We start from the raw sequence: 22,283 nt of genomic DNA on the forward strand, positions 1-22,283 counted from the left end.
TCACATGAGCTGTTACACTTCAACACTGTTTCTCATTTTATTTGCCCTACCTTGAGTTAATGGCAACTCAGTATAACTGAAAGATATCAGTAATTTTGACCAGTATGAGATATTCCTTTCACTTTTCTCAGACACTAAATCTAGTATGTGCATGTTTGCTCCTAACAAATTATTCAAAACTCACTTTCGTATAAAAATGCCTCTAATATTACTACATATATTAATCGTAAGTGTCTGCTTCCTTGAACCAATACCCAGGCGTAATAATGGAACATTAGGGAGTTTGGAGGGGAGGTGTTCTGTTAAAACCCAGATGGCCTGGAGATGTCTGTACCTAGCAGACAAGGCCTCCCTAACGTGCTTTTATTTGACCTACCTTGTTTTTCTTGCCTCGGGGTTCACTTAGAGCCAATTCATCTTGAAGTAGTTCTACCCTCTTGGCAAGCTGCAGATTTCGAAATGTCAAACTGTCCATTTCCTGCTGTAGTTTTCTCAATGATTGATCCTTCATTTTCAGTTGTTCCTACATCAAAGTGAAAACAGACCATTCTTTATAATTTAGCCTTAAGGTTTCAAATAATGAAATTATTTTTGTTTCACTAAAATATGATCAAACCTCTTGCTTTAGGGAATTCACATTGTATGTTTATCATGCCAGTTCCCATGTTTTTAGCTCTGTTTTTTGACAAAATCATTTTTTTTAGCCAAACCAAGTAAATTTAAAAATAAAATTAAAAAAGCATATATACTGAAATAACAGTCATCAACTTAAAGTAAAATATGTTGTTACATAGGCGTCTGGCAGTGAGGAGGCACAACGCCTGAGGTGGACAATTTTATAAACCTGAATTGTGAAAGAGAACCTCCTACTCACTGATGATGCCCTTCAGTAAGTAAGAATAGGAAGCAATTTATTTGCATTCATTTTTTTCAATAAATCCTCCCTGAATTTAAGTCACTCAAAATGAAGTCCTTCCACTACACTTAATTTTACTTTAAACTATTTCTGATTTGTCAAAGATAAAAATCAATATTATCCTAACACAAGAATATTTTTAGATGCTGTGTGTTCTGCATCAATTCACCTAAAAGTTTTAAGTAAAAATAGAAACAAAATCTAAAATTTAAACAATGTATCTTCTACTGCCCATTCTATACTGTTTACACCATAATGAGGTAAGACAGTGGAAATCTAGAGAAGTATTTAGCTCTGCTCTATCTTAAAAAAAATATTATTCTCACTATATTTTACTTATGATATTGTGACAACTTTGTGTTCACTGGTAATCAAACACAGATGACCATATACTACTGTATATTTAAAGCAGTGCAGTTATATTACTTTCACTGAAAAACCATTGCAAAGCTAAGACGAGGTCAAGCTTTAATGACAAAGTGACTGAAGTATATTGAAAGAGCAACCTAGAAACCAAAGGCTGGTGTCTGCAAGCTACTGACATTATCTGCCCATTGCAAGCAGCCAGAAGGCTAGAATAATGTTTCCATTAAGTAGAGAAACATTTTTCTTTTCTATTGTTTTTTAGTAAGCCCTTAATTTTTGCTTGGAGCTTCATGGTAAATACAGACCCAGCCCATATCCAAATCATCATGTATTTCAAATTAAAGAAATCCAAATCAATGAATGCTTACTGTGTCCAACAACTCACTGAAAAGACAAACCCAACCTATCAAAAGCCTGCTGTAACAGAAGACATCCCAACCTTCCCACTGAGCAAACCAGCAAATTGCCATTCTTACTAGAACTGTAATAACCACCGCAATGAATAGTAAAACAAAGAGTAATTTCTTTACATCCTTATAATTCATCACCAGCTGACTAATGCTCCAACTCCATTAACCAATCACCAATTTCAGAAGACAGCTATCTCAACCTCTCTGTAAACCCTAGTTTCTGCACTGGGGACGATGATAACGTTATCTGCGCTCACAGACTTGTGTGAAGACTAACTGACAGAGTGGGTGCAATGTGCGTGGCACAATGCCTAATACACAGTGAGAGCTCAACAAACAGAACCTGCCGTCACCATCACCAATGTCACCACCATTGCAAAATTGCAGAGTTAATCAAACACAACCAGCAACAGGATGCTGTCACATGCCCAGAGTGGGCTACTAAGACACACGAGGAAATATCCTTCCCAGTCATAGGTTTTAAACATTGTTGAGAGATTAATGACTATTTCTTCAATGATTTAGGTTAAATAATAACTGACTAACAAATCGTGACTATAAATAAGCTTAGTTTTAATAATCCTGGCTTGGGCACGGACAGCTTTGGAAGTATGGGTACGGTGTTCTCAGCCGCCTCAGCCCCAAATCCATGCAACAGCACCTGAGTGGGGGGGCACTCTCAAGACAGAGTTCTCTAGGGTAAAGCTAAGTAAAAGGACGTATTTCTGGGTTACCTGAGTGGAATCACCCTGGATAGGTCACTGGTTAGGGGCTATTCCAGAAAGAGATATGAGTAAAGGGGAATCCTAATCCCTTTTGTCTCAACAGGGAGCAAGGGAGAGAGTGAAGAATGACACAGACAGTATATTTAATGGAAACAGGCCAAGAAGAAATCTGTATCGTAGAGTTAATTTATCCAACTAAAAATATCACTAAGCAATATTTATGACATGCCTACCAGAATGAGGTAGAAACAAATTTCTTCATCTCCTATCGTATTTCACCCCTCAGGTAGTAAAGATGCTGATGATAAAATATATCACTCAAACAGAGTAACCTGATTTACACAGGTTATTACTATTAAAGAGCTCAACCCAAAAGCAAGATTAATGGACTAAATGATTCACACTTTCAAATCCATTCATTAGGGGACAACAATCTGCTGAATACTGGGCATATGAATATGACAAAGGCCCCCTCAGAGTGCTGTCTAGTGATGAAGACAGATAAGAAGCTCTATTAATCCCCATGAATTCAGCTAAAGAGAGGCCGTAAGGTATAAGAAAAATGCAGGAGATAAAGTCAAATAATTCTTTTTTGTGATTTTTAGCTAAGGAAATCAAAGTGCATCACATTCATACCTAAGCAAGTAAGAAAGTCAAACACAAAAAACTTTATTACCTTCTCCCATCCCTAGTGAATCAGTGTCATAGTTGGGACTTCAACACAGAAAACCAGCTGAATTCCTTGCTTTGAGTATCACCAAATACTAACTTAACCCTCACAATACAAATACTGTTTCATACCTTTAAAGCAGCAGAATTCGCCTGTTCATCCACAACACCTTTTTTCAGGACCTGATTCTGAGCCCGAAGCTGAAAACACAGGAAGCAATAGTTAATTTTTAATATAAAGCAATCACCTGTAGCAAGGAAATCACCATTACTTCACAGGAATGATTACACTGAGTAACTATCTTCTCACATATATATGAGAATAAAAATATTAGCATGGAAGAGGATAGTAGATATCATCATTCTGCCCAATGACATAATATTAATCAGCAGCAAAATCAACACTAAAATCCAGGTCTCTTGACTTCCATCCAGAACATGGTTCTTTCTGTCAAACCAAGTGTCCTCCTTAAATAAAAACTAATACAATGAACTAATCCTAAATACTAATGAAAACTAATATCATAAATAATACGGTACCACGTATGCCATTTTCCTTGAAACTCTGGCACGCATTCATTTGTAAAATACATACAATCAGACTAATTATGAAATAAGAACTCTACAGAGAATCAAAGTGTAGGGCATTAAACATACCCAGCAGGACACTGTGCCTAATATTAGTCACGCAAATATCATCCCCCACAAGAGCCTCAGGAATGGTGGACTTGCAATAAGGCATCAGTAAGGCAGTGTGTGAAAGCAACTAAGAAGACTCAATCCAGAAGTTGGTAATAGCAGCTAACATTTGAAAACTCATCATATACCAGGCACTGTCCTAAGTGTTTTCCATGTATTACCTCATTAATCTTTACAAGCCTATGAAGTAGGTACTAGAATTGTGTCCATTTACTGATGAGCAAACTGAGGTACAGAGAAGTTAAGTGGCAATGCTGAGATTCAGACCCCAGCATATTTGACTCCAGTCATAATGCCATTAGACAATATTGGTTACTATTGTCTAAAGCTACATATAAATGAGAAAAAGAAGGAAGCTGGAGAGGTTAGGAAAGTCTTTGAAAAGGTAGGACGCAGGCTTTTTTTTTTTTTTAATTGAGGTATAACTTCATTTTAAATAAAGCATACAAATCAAGAATTCTACAGCTAAATGAATTGTGTCTATGTATATAGGTATACCACCACCACTTGCAGAATTTCGAAAGATAAAATCCACTTCTGTAGGAAGAAGAAAGTTCTCAGCAACACTGAGCATGTAAGTAGAAATATACAAGTCCTATGTAGCCAAAGCAAAAGGTTTACAGACTCATATTCTGAAGGTTCAGTACAGAGACCATGAAAGACCAGGTTCTCTGAGAAACTGAACAAAGGGAATGATTTTATCTGTGAGCTTAAAAAAAATCTACTTCTAATTAGCATAACTCAAATCTGTCTCCTGAGAACAGAAATGACCCTCCTCTGTGCCAAAAGGATAGGAATATTTAAATACTAAACTTTAAACTGAGTATGTGGAATTCAATACAAAATTTAGCTAAGAATCTAAGAAAAGCAGGGAATACTGCAGGATATTCAACAGCTTGAGCAAAAGACAGATTAAAAAATGAGCTTCTTCTATTTTTAGAAAGTTAAAGATACAGCTCACTACAACAGAAAGAAGACCCAAATCTTGCTCTGCCATTTAGTAGACAATTTAAACTTGAAAAATTCACTTAACCATTCTGAGCCTCAATTATATGATCTATAACATGGGTGAATACATCTAACCTATCTTCCTTCTTCTCACATTGTTGTGAGAACCGGATAAGAAACCCCTATCAAAGTACTTTCTAAATCTTAAAGTGCCCCAAGAATGGAAACAGAACTCTTGTTACTAGACTAGAATCAAAGGGATAACAGATAACATTATAACTTGCCTGGTGTAAGGCCTTGTGCTAAAGGATATGGAGGAGAGGAAGAAGTGAAAGAAGTGGTTTACCAAGAGTTTAAATTTAAAAGGGACAATACAAGATAACCAGCAGTACTTACTCCTACTTAAATTCCCTGCAACAAGGATTGCAAACTAAGGCCCATGGCCCATACTGGCCTGCTACCTAATTTTTAAAAAAATTTTTAAAGATTTATTTATTGGGCGCCTGGGTGGCTCAGTTGGTTAAGCGACTGCCTTTGGCTCAGGTCATGATCCCGGAGTCCCGGGATCGAGTCCCGCATCGGGCTCCCTGCTCGGCGAGGAGCCTGCTTCTCCCTCTGACCCTGCCCCCTCTCATGTACTTTCTCGCTCTCTCAAATAAATAATCTTAAAAAAAAAAAAAAAAACTAAAGATTTATTTATTTGAGAGAGAGTGCATGGGGGCGGGGGGGGGTGGCAGGGAGAGAGGGATAGAGAATCTCAAGCAGACTCTGCGCTGGGCATGAAGCCTGATGCAGGGCTCGATCTCACAACCCTGAGATCACGACTTGACCTGAGCAAAAAGGAAGAGTCAGTCGCCTAACTGACTGTGCCACCCAGGAGCCCCTAATTTAAAGTTTTACTGAAACAAAACCACACTCATTTCCGTATTGTCTATGGTTGCTTTTGAGCTACAATGACAGAGACAAGTAGTTGCAACAGAAAATGTACAGCCCTAAGCCTTAAATATTTACTAATAGTCTCTTTACAGAAAAAGTTGGGGCACCTCTGCTCTACAAGTTCAGAAAAAAGAAAGTACTACTTTAATATTGATTTCCATCAGGCAGTATTTTCTTTTGCAGCAGGATCAACATACTCTTGGATAACAGAATTCAATAAACACTTTCAAACCCACACAGCCGGAAGACAGCAATATGACTTCAGGCTTCAGGTTTCATTTCATTCCCCTGTCCTAACTTTGACCTGTGATCTCTTACGTCTCTCTTCTTTCTGGGGTATTTAGAAGATCCCAATGACTGCTTCAAGAAACTACGGATGGAGCTTGAAATCTACTGAACTGATCACTTTCTATAGGACCAGAACCACGACAATTTTGAAAAAGACCTCAACTTTCATTTCTAAGACACACTTAAAAGCTACTTAAAACAAACTAACAGCCTACTCTGAACAAATGTTTTTCTTAAAGATTTTATTTTTAAGTAATCTCTACACCCAACTTGGGGCTCAAACTCAATCCCGAGATCAAGAGTCCCAGGGTCCACCGACCGAGCCAGCCAGGCGTCCCACAAAACAAAACTCTTAAATTACTACTGTATAGAATTCAATCTGATTTCAACAAAAAATGATTTGGATATTCCTTTGGAAAATACTGTTTGCTAAACGAATCAACAACAAAAACATGGTTTCAATAAAACTGCTTGGCAGAAAATGCAGCTCCTTTAGAAATATTTACCTAATACATTTATGGAGGTAAACAAGGATGACAATCAGAAGCTCAGCACATACCACTGCCGTGTTAATGACACTTCACAGCATCTGGCGTCATCCCGCATTTCAGCATTCAGTACGGCCACACTAGTGCATTAGTGAACCAGCAGCCTGTCAAACGCCGATGCCGCTGTGGTCAGTCTGGTCTTTTAGAACCCATCGTTCTCCCCACCAGCATTCACCACAGTGGGGAGGCAAATGCACACTGTTTTACTGTTTTAGAAATAGGTACAAGATCACCAGATGGTCACTAATGCCTCCAGGAGATACGTACGGAGGCTCCAAAGCCTGTGGGCTTAACTAAGAAACAACTGCCCTGAAGTCCCATTAGGAGAAACTCTCCAGAAAATGATAGAGCCTACTTCCAAGCAGCTGTGCACCAAGCTCTTCTGTTCCATCCAGTAGAGGAACAGCACCTCTGCTGCCCAACTCTGAAACCCTCAGTCCTTTTAAACCTCGTTTTTCATGGTCTTGTAATCTTCTGAGTTGCTTTACCTTTACTCTGAAAGCACAGCCCTTCCTCACTTTGACCAACCAAATCCCAGCTGGTTCTTCCAGGAGCTTACTTCCTACCTCTGGTCCTAATTCATCCATAAATGTTTCCTAACCACTCCCTATGGTCCGCAGGGAGCTTGCCCCCTCTGTTACTTTGGCACCTAACTAGTAAGAAGACATCTCTTATTAAGTGAAAGATCAAAGCCATGGACAGAGAAGGCACTCAATAAATGTTTAGTTAACTAGTCAAATTAAATAATGTAAAAGGCATTTGAAGGTAATGCGTCATATAACTATAAAGCTTCATTACTCTAACAGTCCCTCTCTGACCTTTCCCCAAGATCTGTTTCCTGCATCAGTGACAGGCTAACTCCAGCCACTACTCCCTGGTACTGCAGAGCCTACGGATAGTTTATCCCCGTCCAGGGGGTCGTACAAGCAAGTAGGGAGAGAGAAAGACCAAGTGGTATTCCCAGCACTTTGGAATACTGAAAATGGTAGAACCGGAAGGAGTTTTAGGGATCACCCAGGCCAGAGATTCTGAAGATGGGATCTGTAGATGACTTCAGTATTCTGAAGCTTCGAATCAGGGTTTGGGTAAGGCTTAGGGATGGGCTTAGGGTTGTATAATGCACACATTACTTTGTAATGAAGAAAAGCTTCTATGTTTAATGGTTTGTTTTATAGGGTTGTAAAACTTGTAAAATGTCAAAATGTCCACTGTAGGAAATAGTTATGTAAGTGTGGTTCTAATACAGAAGACTGTTGGGGATTAGATGAGAAAATGTGTATATGGGATTCATCTCTCTTTCCCCACAAACTCTTCCAGCAGTCTGTGATTGAAGGGAGTACATCTCTAATCTTGGACCCATTATCCCATCACAGGTTGTCAAAGCAACAGGAGACGTCATAGTTGACTTACCACCACTCTCTGTCCCTAGAGCAATAACTTTGCGGTAAGCCTGACCATTCCAGAACCAGAGTTACGTAGAGTAGTCTGTAGAGTGGTCTCCAGCGATTTAGGCTCAGGCCTTTTGAGGCTTCTTGATGTCCAGTAGGACCACATGGTTCTAAGCATTTGGAGAAACACCTGTAGGCTCTGCAGTACCAGGTAGCAGTGGCTGGAGTTATTCCGTCACTGAGGCAGGAAACAAACCTTCTCTCAGACCTGCCCTCAAACGGACCCTTTCTCCTGTTCCTGATCCCATGCAGGGCAACTCCTTAGGACCACACCCCACCCCAACCCCTGCAGTCTAGCTGCCTCACCAGTGACTGGATGACTAGATCAGCTGTGGATTAAAGAGGAAGAGTAGGACAGACACCCCTGGCTTTTCTAAGGTCTTACTATTCCAAGTGTGGCCTGCGGACAGCTGCAATAGCATCACCTGGGAGTAGACTCTCGGGCCCCACCCCGGACCTACTGAACCAGAATCTGCCGTTCAACAAGGTCTTCAGGTGAGTCACAGAGATGTTTTGTGTCTGTGATGCACTGATGAAGGGGCTAAGCTAGCACCTTCTAACAGGGTAGCCAAAAGCCACATGTGCCTATTAAATTTAAATTTAAATAAAATCTAACATTCTGTTCACTAGTTGCACTAGCCACACTGGAAGTGCTCAACAGTACCACATGGCTGGTGTTTTGCCCTGCTGGACAGCATAGATACAGAACATTTTCATTCACATGGAAAGTTTCATTGAATAGCACTGAACACAATGCTGTTTTCCAAACAAACTTTAGTAGTAAACTCTACACATTGGGGGGGGGGGGGGGGGGAAGGGAGGCTGATACTAGACTTTAATCCAAATGATACTCATTTTTAATCCAGCTCCTGAGTCAATTTCTCTTACAGGAAGGGGCAATTAATCAGCTTCCACCAAGCTCCACTATCTAGAAAGCAAACACACTGAGTCAAAACTGAACCTTCACCAATATGAATAGCTATTTCCTGAGAGCGTAAATCTAAAAAAGCTCCCACAGGCAATCTCCTTCATCACTAAAAGAAGCATCAATTGCAAAGTAAACTGTTAAGAGAAATACTGGATGTCTGACTTTCCCATTTGTTTTTACTGGCTCAAAAAGAGCTTTGAAAAGATTGAGCAAAAACTAATATACTGATACCACGTCTTGAGCAATGGTTCTCAAACTTTGGTGTGCATCCAAATCACTTCAGAGGTTTGTTACACACAGATTGCTGGGTTTGACCACCAGTTTCAGATTCAGTAAGTCCCAGGTGGGTCTGAGAATGTATACTTCTAACTAGTTCCCAGATGCTGATGATGCCAATCCAGGGGCCACACTTTGAGAACCACTGGCCCAGAGTAACACAAACACTAAGAAAACAGAACCTAAAACATGCTTACACACATAACATGATGCCAGGCAGGGGTGCAGGAGCTCCTGCAAAGAAAGCAGGCTGAAATCAAACAGAGCCAGGACTCAGTGCTCTTAGCCTCTCCTCCCTATGAGACATACCAGAGCATCAGAAGCAGACCAGGCTGCGGAAGAGACACCATATAAGAAACGATCTTTGATTCTTAATCTACGGTGTAGTAACTGAGGTCTCGATTAGCTTTCCCTCACATCGCAAAGCAGCAGCTTGCATTGCTTACCAATTATCTTCAAAAACCTCTGAAAACCAGTGCATACACCTTTCCTCTTCCCTAAACTTTATTAAACCTGAAGTTTCAAAAGTCTCCAATGACCTTCTAATTGCCCAAACTACTAGGGTCTTAATCTCTACTTTTACTAGCTTTTCCATTAACACTTTACATTTAGCAGTATGTATGCCTCAGAAATTCTCCTCTGCTTTGGCCTCCCATCTTTTATCTAACTAAACTTTCAGTCCCTTAAATGGGAGCTTCTCGGGCCATTTTTTTCCTTCTTGGGAGGAAAGAATATTATGATCATAGTTCTTAAGCAACAAATGGGCTCCTTCCTGGAAAACAGGCTGAGATCTGCATTGAATCTGTACAAGGAGATTCTGCAAATGTCCTTGGTTTAGGAATCATGCTCGCTGCTGTCTTGATATGTAGCTTCCTTCTTCTGTTTATGAGGAACTCTATTGTCTTTGTATCCTAAATAAGGAAAAAGACCTAACTGGATTTCAACATTAGCCCACAATTTCTGCACCAGGGAAGGTAATGCAAAGCTAGAGTACCCCTTCCACAAGCTCAGGGCTGAAGGTAGCACAGATCTTATCTAGAAATCACTCGGCACTAGAATTGACAGAGAATAAAAAGCACATGAAATCTTTTGACCAATCTCTGTTCTCTTATGTTCTGAAATTTCCATCACATTGCAATTAAAAGGATGAAAAATGATCTAACCCAATCTGAGAGATAAATAACCTCAAGTCTGGCAGACCTCCTACAGTCCATCTCCTCCTCCCTTCACACCCTTCCCATAGGTGTTCCCCAAAGAGTCTACCTAAAGGCTTCCACCCAGACTAACTCTTGCAGTTCAACTACTTGTCTTCACAGGAATTATTCCAAAAGCTCTGGCCTTTGTCCTAACTTTTAGCCAGTCCATCTCCACTAGAAATTTCCAGCAGTTACCCCAACAACACCTCAACTACTATGTGAACAAGATAACTTTAATGTGCCTTGCAACCTTAAAATTCTGTAATTATATCTAACCTGTAATACACCCCCTTTGCTCTAAACTGGCTCACCTTCCTGCCAGTAGCATCTGTCAGTGGCACTCATGTCCCTTCATCTAGAACCACAGGGTCAACTCTTCAGTCTCCCTTCACTCACCACATCCCACAGAATGAGTAAGACACAAGGATGAGTGCCTCATATACTATATTCTTCATAAGTTTTGTGCTAGGTACAAAGTGGGCACTCAAGAGGTAACTAGGGGCGCCTGGGTGGCTCAGTCGGCTGAGCAACCGACTCTTGGTTTCTGCTCAGGTCGTGATCTCATGGTCTTGGTCATGGGATCAAACAGCATGGGGCTCTGCGCTCAATGTGAGCCTGCTTCAGATTCTTTCTCCCTCCCTCTGTGCCCCCTCCCAACTCTTGCATGCACTCTCGCTCTCTAAAATAAATAAATAAAATCTTTAAAAATAAATTTAAAAAAAAAAGAGGTAAATAAAAAGGTACTTTAACCCTAAGTCCTAAATCTAGGCCCTCCTCTCCATCTAAATAGTGACTAATTTGATTTAGTCCCATATTACACTTCCCAAAACTATTCCAACAGCCTATAGTCTGGTCTTCTTTTCACCGATCTTTCCCTATTTCAATCCATCCTCTGAGTAGTTACCAGTTCCCCTCCTAAAAGTAATGCCATTATCCCGATTAAAAACCTTTGACATCTATTTTTCAAAAGATAAAGTTCCAACTTACTTGACATCCACAACCCTTTATGATGATCAGGTCCAAATTAACTCTCCAGCCATACTTCACCTCTCTCTGCCGCGTACCTTAACGTGCTTTCATGACTGGAAACATGGCCTGTTCCCTTTGCCTGGGATGCTACCAACCCTCCCTCTTCCCTATTTCCCAGTCTGAGTAACTTCTACTCTTACCCTCATCTCTTCTGTGTTCCCACTGAACTAACACTTGTCATACTGTATCATAATTATGTACAATCTCTGAACATTCCATTAAAGGATTCTCCTTAAACTGGAACTCTGCTCACTCAACAGAACCTGGCAGACTATGCACAGGAGGCCCATAATGAATGTCCGTGAACGAAAAAGCATATATATCCAAAAAAAAAAAAATCTTTCAAAGTTTTTAATACTTTTGGAAGGCTACACAATTATTTCAGCAATGCAGTCACTGCTTAAAACGTTTTTAGAACTCTCTTTTGCCATTTGGAATTGCCTTCTGAGATTGTTCATCCTCTGGAGAAGAAAATCAGTCCCCTTACTTTATACTCATAAAACATTTTCACCCAAAATAGTGGAGTCAACTTTGAGTATTGCCATTCTCCACCCACTCTCCTTCACCATATGGATTTGTTCCAAACAATTTCTGACCCTTTCCAACAAGAAAATATTCCTTCAAAGGCTGAAAACTTGCCATCACTGACATTGTGCTACAGGCTCTTAAGACAATTCCATAGGTAAATGCAAGAAGTTCTGCTAATGGCCTCACCGCTGGAATAAGTATATTATCTCAAAAGACTCCCATTTGACGGTGAAAAGACCTAAGTGTGTATGTTTAGGCAAAGGTTTTATTTTTCAAACAATAGTTCATTTTACCTTGCTGAGTATGTGTTAAGTGAAACCCTAAGAAAAAAATGTGCGTCCGTTTCTCCAAATTGTCAAAAGGGGGCTAAGTCTTCCCAATGCTCCCATGATGCCAGATCATTGAAAACTAAGCTTAATGACTGTTCAATTTCCGAGGATGTGAGATTCTTTTATAACTTCATTAGAATATTCTTAAGGCAGCAACACCTTAGAAGCAGCACCGCCCTTTTCCAAGGAAAAGGTTCCATCATTTAAAGACGGATGCCATAAATACGACTGTTTGCTTAACTCAACATGTATTGAGCATCTGGGTGTTCCGCCCCACTCCAGGTGACCGAGGGAAAGACAGAAAAAGGGACACAGCCCTACCACTCAAGCTTTCAAAATCATCTCCAGACATCTTGCCAACGCACTAAATACATTCGTAACCACCCATCCTCGGTGAAACAGTTTACAGGAATGGCTCGCTCTACCCTCCCGAATCGACTGGGGACACATAAATCTCTTTATCCTCATGTCATCCCTGTGAGGAGGAAGAAAGCTTGATCCTTCCCATCACTGGGCTAGGAAAATTAAGGAAGCAGCGGTAGAGGGGTTGGTCCTTACCCTTCCCTTCCCCTCCCGACCAGCACCAGAGGCAGAAGCCAGGATTCGGACGCCCCAGTTCCAAGCCCGCTAGTTTAGTGAGGAGGAAGACTCAAACTCCTGATCCTTCCCGCAGAAACGCACAGGGACCCAAAGACGGCCCGGCCCCATCCCCTGGGAGCTGCAGGTGGAGGCATGGTAATGGTGGACAGGGAAGGCAGAGAGAAGGGGCACGCGAGCGTGCCCCTTCGCCGTTCCCCTCCGTCCCGACGAGTAGCTGCCAAGGCAACCCGAGGCCGCAGGGCCGGGGACCCCCTACTCCCCGCCCACGATGGGTACCTTCGAGTACTCCTGAGCCAGCTTCTGGTACTTCCCCTGCAACTCTGCCGAGGCCATGGCCTCCCCCGCCCCGTCCGGGCCTGGCTGTCCAGGCCGCTCGGCCCCACCCCCCGCCCCCAACCCCAGACACGCTCCCGGCTTGGGCTCCGCCAGCGCCTGCCCGCTCGGCCACCACCGCCGCGCCTCCTCCCCCACTTCCGGGTTCGCCCGGTGGGAGGAAGGCGGAGTGGGACCAGGGGCGGGGCGACTACCGGGGGCGGGGCAGCGCCTGGACGTCACCGCCCCACCCCCACCCCCGCGCCTGAACACGTGCGTGCGCAGCCTCGCTGGAGCGCCAGGGCTCTGCCTCTGGGACCAGGGGCGCCATCTTGACGCGTGGCCCAAGATGGCGACCTAGAATGGATAAGAAGAGACTCAAGAAAGGAAGAGAATGACGAGAGCCCACAGAATGGGGGGAGGGGGGGCCGAGGAGAGGGGCGGTGGTGGCGAAGAGCAGAGGAGCGGAAGAAGAAACATTCTAAGCGCATCAAGAATTCTGGCGGATCTCTCCCCCTCCCCCTGCTGGTTCCCATGGCAACCGTCTGGCGTTTGATGGTTATAGCTTTCAGAACGTACTCGGGGAGAAAGACCTTTATATTCCTCTATCTCGTTACCCGGATATGGTGGCGCCAGACATGCCCTGCATTGTAAAGTCTCAGGCTTCCCCCAGATTTATAACGCTTGCTGCTGCCACCCTCCCCTACCCCAGACCATACAAACCATTGTCTTATATTTGGACACTGAAATTTGTGTCCATTCTCTACCCCCTCTGTCCACACACCCTTACCCCCGTACGCATACCACAGCGGAGCCTTTTTCAGTGGATTGAGTAAAAAGCCGTTAGGAAATTTCAGGAAATGTCTCCTGCCACGCGTGCAGATCGGGTGGATGATAACGAGTAACTGGAGAACTGAAGCAAAAAATAGTCTGCCTGAGATACTTTATGCCTCTTTTCTTGAATTAAAAGCTTGCCTCCATTCAACAAATATTTGTTGGGGTTCTGTTGTATATTCGATACTGTTCTAGGTATTGCCTGTATTGCAACATAAAATGTTCATTGATAGAGGAATCAATAAATAAAATTTAGAGTATATGTTTGCCATAAATTACAACACAGCAGTTAAAACAAATGACCTAGATCTGTATGTATCAACATGACAAAATAGAATGTTAGCAAATTGCAGTACACAATAGGATGAAAAGATACATTTAAGAATATGAAACAACATTTGCATTGTTCGTGAACAGGTGAACGTGTAGGAAAAATAGAAAAACAAGAACTGGACAGATACACATCAAATTCTGGATAGTGGTCACCTCTGGTGGGAAAAAGAAAGGGAAATGAAACGGCAGAACAAAGGACCATAAACTTTAATTTTTTAAGTAAATATGACAGGATGTAAACATTATCTACCTAGTAGGTACAGGGATCTTGGTTATATTGGCATTTTAGGATACTTGAAATTTTCCATGATTAAAAAAACTGTGCCATCCTAGTTTCTTGTTTGGCTATGAGTAAGCCTGGGATTTTATACTGAAATGCTGAGCCCGTATGCATTTTTTCAGCAATTGTAATGTATAAGAGGTTTATAAACTTTAAAAAATGTTGTTTATATTTTTCTAATTTGCTAATAGCGACGCCCTACTGTCCAGCAAACTTTCAGAACAATCCTTTTAAATTATTATTATTAGTTTTCATGACACCACCAAGCGGCAGAATTAAATATTGTAAGTGCATTTTTCCGGTTTGTAACGTAATGGAATTTTCAATCATTTAAAAATAAAATGTCATCTCAGAAACAACATTCCAAAGGAAGAATGTGCAACTTTGGCTAGAGCGCCTGTGTTGAGTTCATTTTACTGAACTGAGAAATTTGCTTTCCACTGCTTGGTCTAGTTATTCTGTCAGATGCACCATTTTCAAATCCCAGTTGATAAGTCTGAATACATTAAAGATTCTCTCCCTCGACACCATTAAGTGAGTGAAAAGGCACCATTAAGTGAATGAAAAGGCAACACCATTAAGTGAGTGGAAGAAGAAGCTTACAACATTTATATCCAACAGAGTTCTCTTAGTCTCTTATTCAAATATATAAAGAGCTCTTACAAATCAATAGAGAAAGGCAATCAAAAAGAAAAATAGGCAAGAGACTTCAACAGGAATTTCACAAAAGAAGATATACAAACATCCATTAAATATGCAAAAGGGTGTTCAGTTTCTTTAGCAATCAGGAGGAAGTAAAATTAAAACCACAGTGAGATACCATTCATATCCACACAAATAGCTAAAGTTAAAAAGATTGAGGGCGCCTGGGTGGCTCAGATGGTTAAGCGTCTGCCTTCGGTTCAGGTCATGATCCCAGAGTCCTGGGATCGAGTCCCACATCGGGCTCCCTGCTACTTGGGAGCCTGCTTCTCCCTCTGCCTCTCTCTCTCTCTCTCTGTCTCTCATGAATAAACAAATAAAATTAAAGCAAAAAAAAAGATTGAGAAGTGTTAGTGAGGATATGGAACAGGAGAAACTTACAAAATGCTGGTAGAAATATAAACTGGAAAAATCATTTAGGAAAAGATTTTGGTATTATTTATTCACCCGTACATATTCATGATCTAGCAATTCTACTCTTAGGTATACACTAAAAAAAAAAAAAGACAATGTGCATGTATTCACCAAGAATACTCATGCCACTCTTATTCATAAGAGTCAAAAAAAAACAATCAACAGAATAGATAAATGATTGTACATTCATATTATGGAATACTAAACAACAATTTAAAAAAACTGAACTATAGCTACAGCTAACTGCTGGATGAGTATCAAAATATAATCCAGAACGAAAGCCAGCTCCCCCCCCAAAATTATATTGTATGACTTCATTTACATAATTTTCAAAAAATGGCAGAATTCAATTTTAAGGTTCAGGGATGTATGCTGGGGTAATGTAACTAGAAAGAAAAATAAGTGATAACCACAAAAGTGAGAAACCTGATTGGAAGGGGGCATGAGATGGGCTGGGGGGGTAATCGCAGTGTTGTTTCTGTGTTAACTTGGTGATAACAACTTCTCATCAGGTACATTTTTGTTTTGTGTACTTTTTTCTATGAGTGTTCCATTTCACAACAGCAAATTTTTCTTTTCTAAATCTCAATTATCTCATATGCTTGCCAGCAATAGTTCCCAACCTGTAAAAATAACATAGTTATGGGGAGTAGTGTAAATGAAGGTTGCTTGGAATTACTGTAAATATGCGAGTGTTATGATGATCATTAAATCATTTAAAAACATAATTGTTTAGGACTTTTTTTTTTTCAGGTATGAGAAATTGAACTCAAACTAGCTTAGACCCAAAGGGGGAATTTACTAGAAAGTTTTGTGAATAGCTCACAGAACTACAGGAAAAAGAGGTGCACAGGATCTCAAGTACAACACAGACCAGGGATCTGACTGTTTTTGCAACTCTCACATTCTCAACATGTGCTCCTTCCCCATACCTTCCTTTACTTCTGCGAGGTAGCAAAACCAAGCAGTGCACTGGTCCTGAGCCTCCCATCTCACAACCCAAGAGAAACTAGACTGTTCAGTTCCAGTTTGAAAGATCCTAGGGAAGGTCTCTGACAGCTTGGGTGAGATGTCCATCCTTGGGTCCATCAGCTGTGACCTGAATTTTCAGTCACACAGGACAGACAGGTCAGCTGGGAAACCCCCTAGGCCCTGACCAAACCTAGAGAATAGATCACTCTTTCCCCAGTTGAAGACTTCTACGGTAGATGCCACCAGTGGAAGCAAGGGACACACAACTACAGAGACCAGCAAGGACCAGAAAGCAACACTGGGGACCCCTTGATGCAGACCCAAGTTCCCCTGCCCCACCCTCAAGGGCATAGTGTGCTCTCCGCACGCCTGGATGCCATCTTGGGAGGTGAGAGAGAGGGACCAAAACTTAGAATAAATGAGTATTTCCTGAAAGGAGGGACTATTGTAAACCAAAATAAATAAATAAATAAAATAAAACAAAACAAAACAACAGTTTTGACTGGAGACTGAGAAATTACTAACTGATGAAATAGGCTTTCCCCTTCCAATGGAGAGGAGATTGTGAGAAGACCAGATCTGCCATAGAGAAAGGAAAGCTCCATTTTCTCTGCACATCTAAACATACCATGAGTCAGTTATGGCAACATAGCTTAAGCAAGAAAAACTTTTGGCTTGTGCTTTTCAAACTCCATCCTGAACAATAAAAGATCTGGCTTAAAACAAGACTTGGGACTTCCTTATACATCATGAAAGGATAATGATGGAGAACAGAGATGTTGGCCCTTAGTTCAATGTTGATGAATAAACAATTATATATTAAATAAGGGGTCTTTAAAGAAACACACCTAAAATGAAGTTATCGATTCATTGATGAAAATGTTGTGACCAGAGGCTTGCAAGAACCTAACCCTGTATTTTCTAATCCCGTTAATTGCTAATTCAGTGTTTATGGCAATTTGAGAACATAACTATTGCCAAGTAAGGGGAATCAAATGTAATGTATATAGATTGAGAACAATGTGGAACTTCTCTTGGTCATACAGTGACCAATTATGCCATGGGGTTACTTAGAAGATATTGTCAATCTCTGGGTGCACATGATTTCTTGGTGCAGTAGAGTCATATGTTCTCCGTCTTAGCATATATCTGAAAATCAAGAACTTCTTTCAATCTTCAAAGCTCCATCTTTTGAAATCATACATTTTGCTTCATAATAACCTGCTGTATGTAGCAGTTCCTACAGTGACATTGGAAGACCACCTAGCCCCACCCACATCTCCCCACACAGGCATTAAGATAACTAAGTAACAATTTTCTCTGGTCTAGTTTCACAATCCCCATGGCTGGTCACCACACCTGGCTACTGAGATAATGGACAACAAAGAACATTTCATGGGTGGATATAAGGAAAGGACTAAATAAGGCAACCTTTGGGTCTTTTGTTACAGCATACCGTCCTTGTGTTATTTATATTTTTAACCCAGTGGGAAAATGCATATCACTCTATGGTAAAATTAAAGAAGGGGTGGGGAGAAGGGGGAGAAAGAAAAGAACTTTCCTCTACTTGATTTTCTTTTGAGCAGTTAGCTCCAAAGTTCAGGTTTTGTAATGAGTGCCCAGTGAGACAAAATCTGACAAATGTGATGATTTGCAACTTTGAGGAGTTCTACTAAAAATAGGAATTCTGGACTTTGAAGTTTTGCAACTCCCTTCTTTGGCTGTGCTCTAATGCTTTGCCTCCCTTGGTCACAGCAAGACAGAAGAATGACAGAATAAGCACAGAGCCCTGACGTAGCTTGTCCAAAGTCAAATGGTAAACACTGGCAGAATCATAACTAGAACCCAGGTCCTTTGTCTCTACTGCAGGCTGTATTTTCTCTAAGTTAGGTTAAGTGCCCACAGGTAAGAAACCTTTTGCTATTTAGCTTAAAGAATCAGAAGGTGAACAATGAGATACCGCCTCACACCAGTCAGAATGGCTAAAATTAACAAGTCAGGAAATGACAGATGGTGAGGATGCGGAGAAAGAGGAACCTTCTTTCATTGTTGGTGGGAATGCAAGCTGGTGCAGCCACTCTGGAAAACAGTATGGAGGTTCCTCAAAAAGTTGAAAATAGAGCTACCCTACAATCCAGCAATTGCACTATTGGGTATTTACTCCAAGGATACAAATGTAGTGATCCGAAGGGCACCTGCACCCCAATGTTTATAGCAACGTCCACAATAACCAAACTATGCAAAGAGCCCAAATGTCCATTGACAAATGAATGGATAAAGAAGATGTGGTATATATATGTACAATAGAATACTACTCAGTGATCAAAAAAAAGTGAAATCTTGCCATTTGCAACAACATGGATGGAATTAGAGGGTATTATGCTAAGCAAAACAAGTCAGAGAAAAACAATGATCGTATTATCTCACTCATGCGGAATTTAAGAAACAAAACAGAGGATCATCGGGGAAGAGAGGAAAAAAATAAAACAAGACGAAATCAGAGAGGGAGACAAACCATAAGAGATTCTTAATCTTAGGAAACAAACTGAGGGTTGCCTGAGGGGAGGGGAGTGGGGGGATGGGGTAACTGGGTGATGGACATTAAGGAGGACATGTAATGTAATGAGCACTATAATTATATAAGACCGATGGATCACTGACCTCTACCTCTGAAACCAATAATACATTATATGTTAATCAACTGAATTTAAATTAAAAAATTTTAAACTAATTTTAAAAAAATAGAATAAAAAGAATCAGAAGGTGAATGAGTCCTAGATTAGGGGTGAGGATGCCAAAGGGTGCTATACCTTGGTATTTGTTTGGACTTGCACCTTCATGAAATAGATACCATTGGAGCTTTTTAAAGGGAAGGAGCAGGGGCTGGTCTAAGAATTCAGGGGTTTCTCACATAAGCCAAGGGCAAAGTCTGGGGTCAAGGAGGTGCAGGTGGGAAGCAGCAACAGAAACATTTTACTGCTCATGCCTTACTTTACCCCTGTTCCCCTGTGTCTTTGCTTCATTATTGTTTTTTTCCTTCTCTTAAGACTGGTTTTCTCTACCTCCCTGTCTTATAAGAGGAAATAGTCATGAACAGCACCCAGATTTCTATAAATTAACCTATTACATATTTTTTAAGTTTGTAACTTGTTATTATGGACAAGTTTTTAAAACACATACAAAAGAAAAGAGAATAATATAATGAGCCCCCATGTACCCATAACCTAGCTTTGACAATGATCAGCTCTGGCCTACAACCCCATCCATGTTCTCCCACCCCACTTGATTAATTTGAAACAAATCCCATATGTCATATTATTATTTTTAAAAATATATTTATTTATTTACTGGAGAGAGAGCGAGAGCATGAGCAGGAGGGAGAGAGGGGGAGGGAGAGGGAGAGAGAATCTCAAGCAGACTCCATGCTGAGCACAGAGCCCAAAGCAGGGCTCGATCTCAGGACCCTGAGATAGGAACTGAGCTGAAATCAAGAGGGAGAGGGGAAAGCAGGGAGCCCAACACGGGACTGGATCCCTCAATCCCAGGTCCCTGAGATCTTGACCTGAGCTGAAGGCAACATATTGAGCCACCCAGGTGCCCCTCATATTGTAACTTTTTATTTACTCTTCTAGCAAGAGAGTTTTCAAACTCAAATACATATTTTTTTTTAAATTGAAGTCTAGTTGACACAATGTTACATTATTTTCAGGTGTACAACACTGTGATTCAGCAAGTCTATCCATCATGCAGTGCTCCCCACAAGTGTAGCTACATCTCCTGATGTCCTTTTTCTGGTCCTCTTGACTGTAACAGTTTCTCAGACTTTCCTTGTTTTTGATGACCTGGACAGTTTTGAGGAGTATTGGTCGATTGTTGAGAGTGCCTCAATTGGGATTTGTCTAATGTTTTCTCATGATTGGACTGGGGTTAGATTTTTGGAAAGGAGACCAAAGAGGTAAAGTGCCATTCTTAACATATCATATATCACATCAAGGGCAATATGAGCAACATGTTAAACTTGATCATCTTGATAATCTACTAGATGTTGATAATCTATTAGACTTCAGTGTTAAAGAGTTGCATTTGCTTAAGCATGGGGCCTTTTCTTTCTCCATTCTTCTGCTTTTATATTCTGATTTTGCTCTTTCTCTGGCGTGTTGGCCCATACAATGCTATAAAACAAAAGATGTATATTGAGGGACAATGGGGTTAAGACCAGAAATGGGAGGACACAATGCACTGGCTTTTTTTTTTTTTTTTTTTTTAAGTTCTACGCCCAACATGGGGCTTGAACTCTTGACCCTGAAATCAAAAGTCACATGCTATACCAACTGAGCCAGCCAGGTGCCCCATGTACTAGCTTTTAAGTTTGGCCTTTTTTGGCAAGGGATGAGGGGAGATAGAATAGGTGGAGAGTAAAGATTTAACTTTCACATTTTTGAAAGTCTACTCCTGAATTCTGCAGTACAGGCATCCTCATTTTGTGTGTGTGTGTGTGTGTGTGTGTGTAGTAGAACATGCATAAGGTAAAATTTACCATTTTAGCCACTTTTCAGGTGTACATTCAGTGGTGTTAGGTACACTCATCATCACCACCCATCTCTAGACTTTCTACATCTTTCCAAACTGAAACTCCATATTGTTAAACCCTAACTCCACACTCCCCTCTCCCCCTAGCCCCTGGCAACCACCAGTCTACTTTCTTTTTCTATGAATTTGACTACTCTAGTATCTCCTATAAGTGGAATTCTACAGTCTTTGTCCTTTTGTGTCTGGCTTATTTTACTTAACATATGATCTTCATGTTTCATCCATGAGGTAGCATGTGTCAGAATTTCATTCCATTTTAAGGCTGAATGATACACCACATCTTACTTATCCATTCATGCATAAATAAACATTTTTAAGATAATAGCCACCCTAATGGGTATGAAGTAGTATCTCATGTGGTTTTGATTTGCATTTTCCTAATGATGGTGATGTTGAACATCCTTTCATGTGCTTATTGGTACCCTTAATTTTTAAAGATGCTTTACCCTTGCCCATTGTTTATGTGCATACTCTACTGCAAATTTCACCTTCCTATTCCTTGCCAGTGTCACACAGAGGGACAGCGAGTAAGGGCACAAGCCTCTCTGACTCTGTAAGTGGCTGTATTGGGACAAGTTTGTACTGCCTTTCGCTGTAGCTCTACAAAGCAGCAGGCCTCCGTTAAGGCAACTGGTCTACCTAAAAATGGCCTCCAAACTGTCCTCCCTGACTTTAGGCCACCCTCCTTGTTGCCACAGATTGCTAGCTTCATAGATTAGGAAGTTTCCTATTTCCATAGGAAAACACCTGAATCCTTGGGCTCTACCCTCCTTTCCCACACTCTGCTTCACTGCTTGTGATTTTCAATCACCCTCCCCAACACTCTCCCGTCTGTGTGTGCACCCCTCCTCTTACTCTAAATGGCTTCCCTGCTCCCCACCATCTGGACAAATGCTTCACAACATTAACTCCATTTCCTCTTTCTCAGTTATCCTTTTTAAGTCCTTTAGCATTTTAAAACTCTGGACCACTATTGGCATTTTTTTTCTTTATCTTTTAAGTGGATA

The 22,283-nt window shown here is 41.0% G+C and overlaps 1 protein-coding gene across 5 annotated transcripts in view; it reads right to left on the reverse strand.

The window, feature by feature from the left end:
- The window catches only part of PPP1R21 (protein phosphatase 1 regulatory subunit 21), an 81,132-nt gene that overhangs the window by 49,413 nt on the left and 9,436 nt on the right, over positions 1-22,283 (reverse strand). For 2 of the 5 annotated variants that reach the window (XM_035001608.1, XM_035001604.1), the window contains exons 1-3: positions 13,116-13,275; positions 3,219-3,287; positions 377-523 (exon numbers count right to left, since the gene is read on the reverse strand). In XM_035001608.1, the coding sequence (XP_034857499.1) occupies positions 377-523; positions 3,219-3,287; positions 13,116-13,172 (273 nt within the window). In that variant the 5' untranslated portion in view covers positions 13,173-13,275. Of the gene's footprint in view, positions 1-376; positions 524-3,218; positions 3,288-6,516; positions 8,093-13,115; positions 13,276-22,283 lie in introns of those variants that run through there. The other 3 variants (XM_035001606.1, XM_035001607.1, XM_035001609.1) reach the window with 2 other exon arrangements.

This window comes from Mirounga leonina, unplaced genomic scaffold (genome assembly GCF_011800145.1).
Source record: "Mirounga leonina isolate KUSES-001 unplaced genomic scaffold, KU_Mleo_1.0 Mir_125, whole genome shotgun sequence".
Lineage (NCBI taxonomy): Eukaryota > Metazoa > Chordata > Mammalia > Carnivora > Phocidae > Mirounga > Mirounga leonina.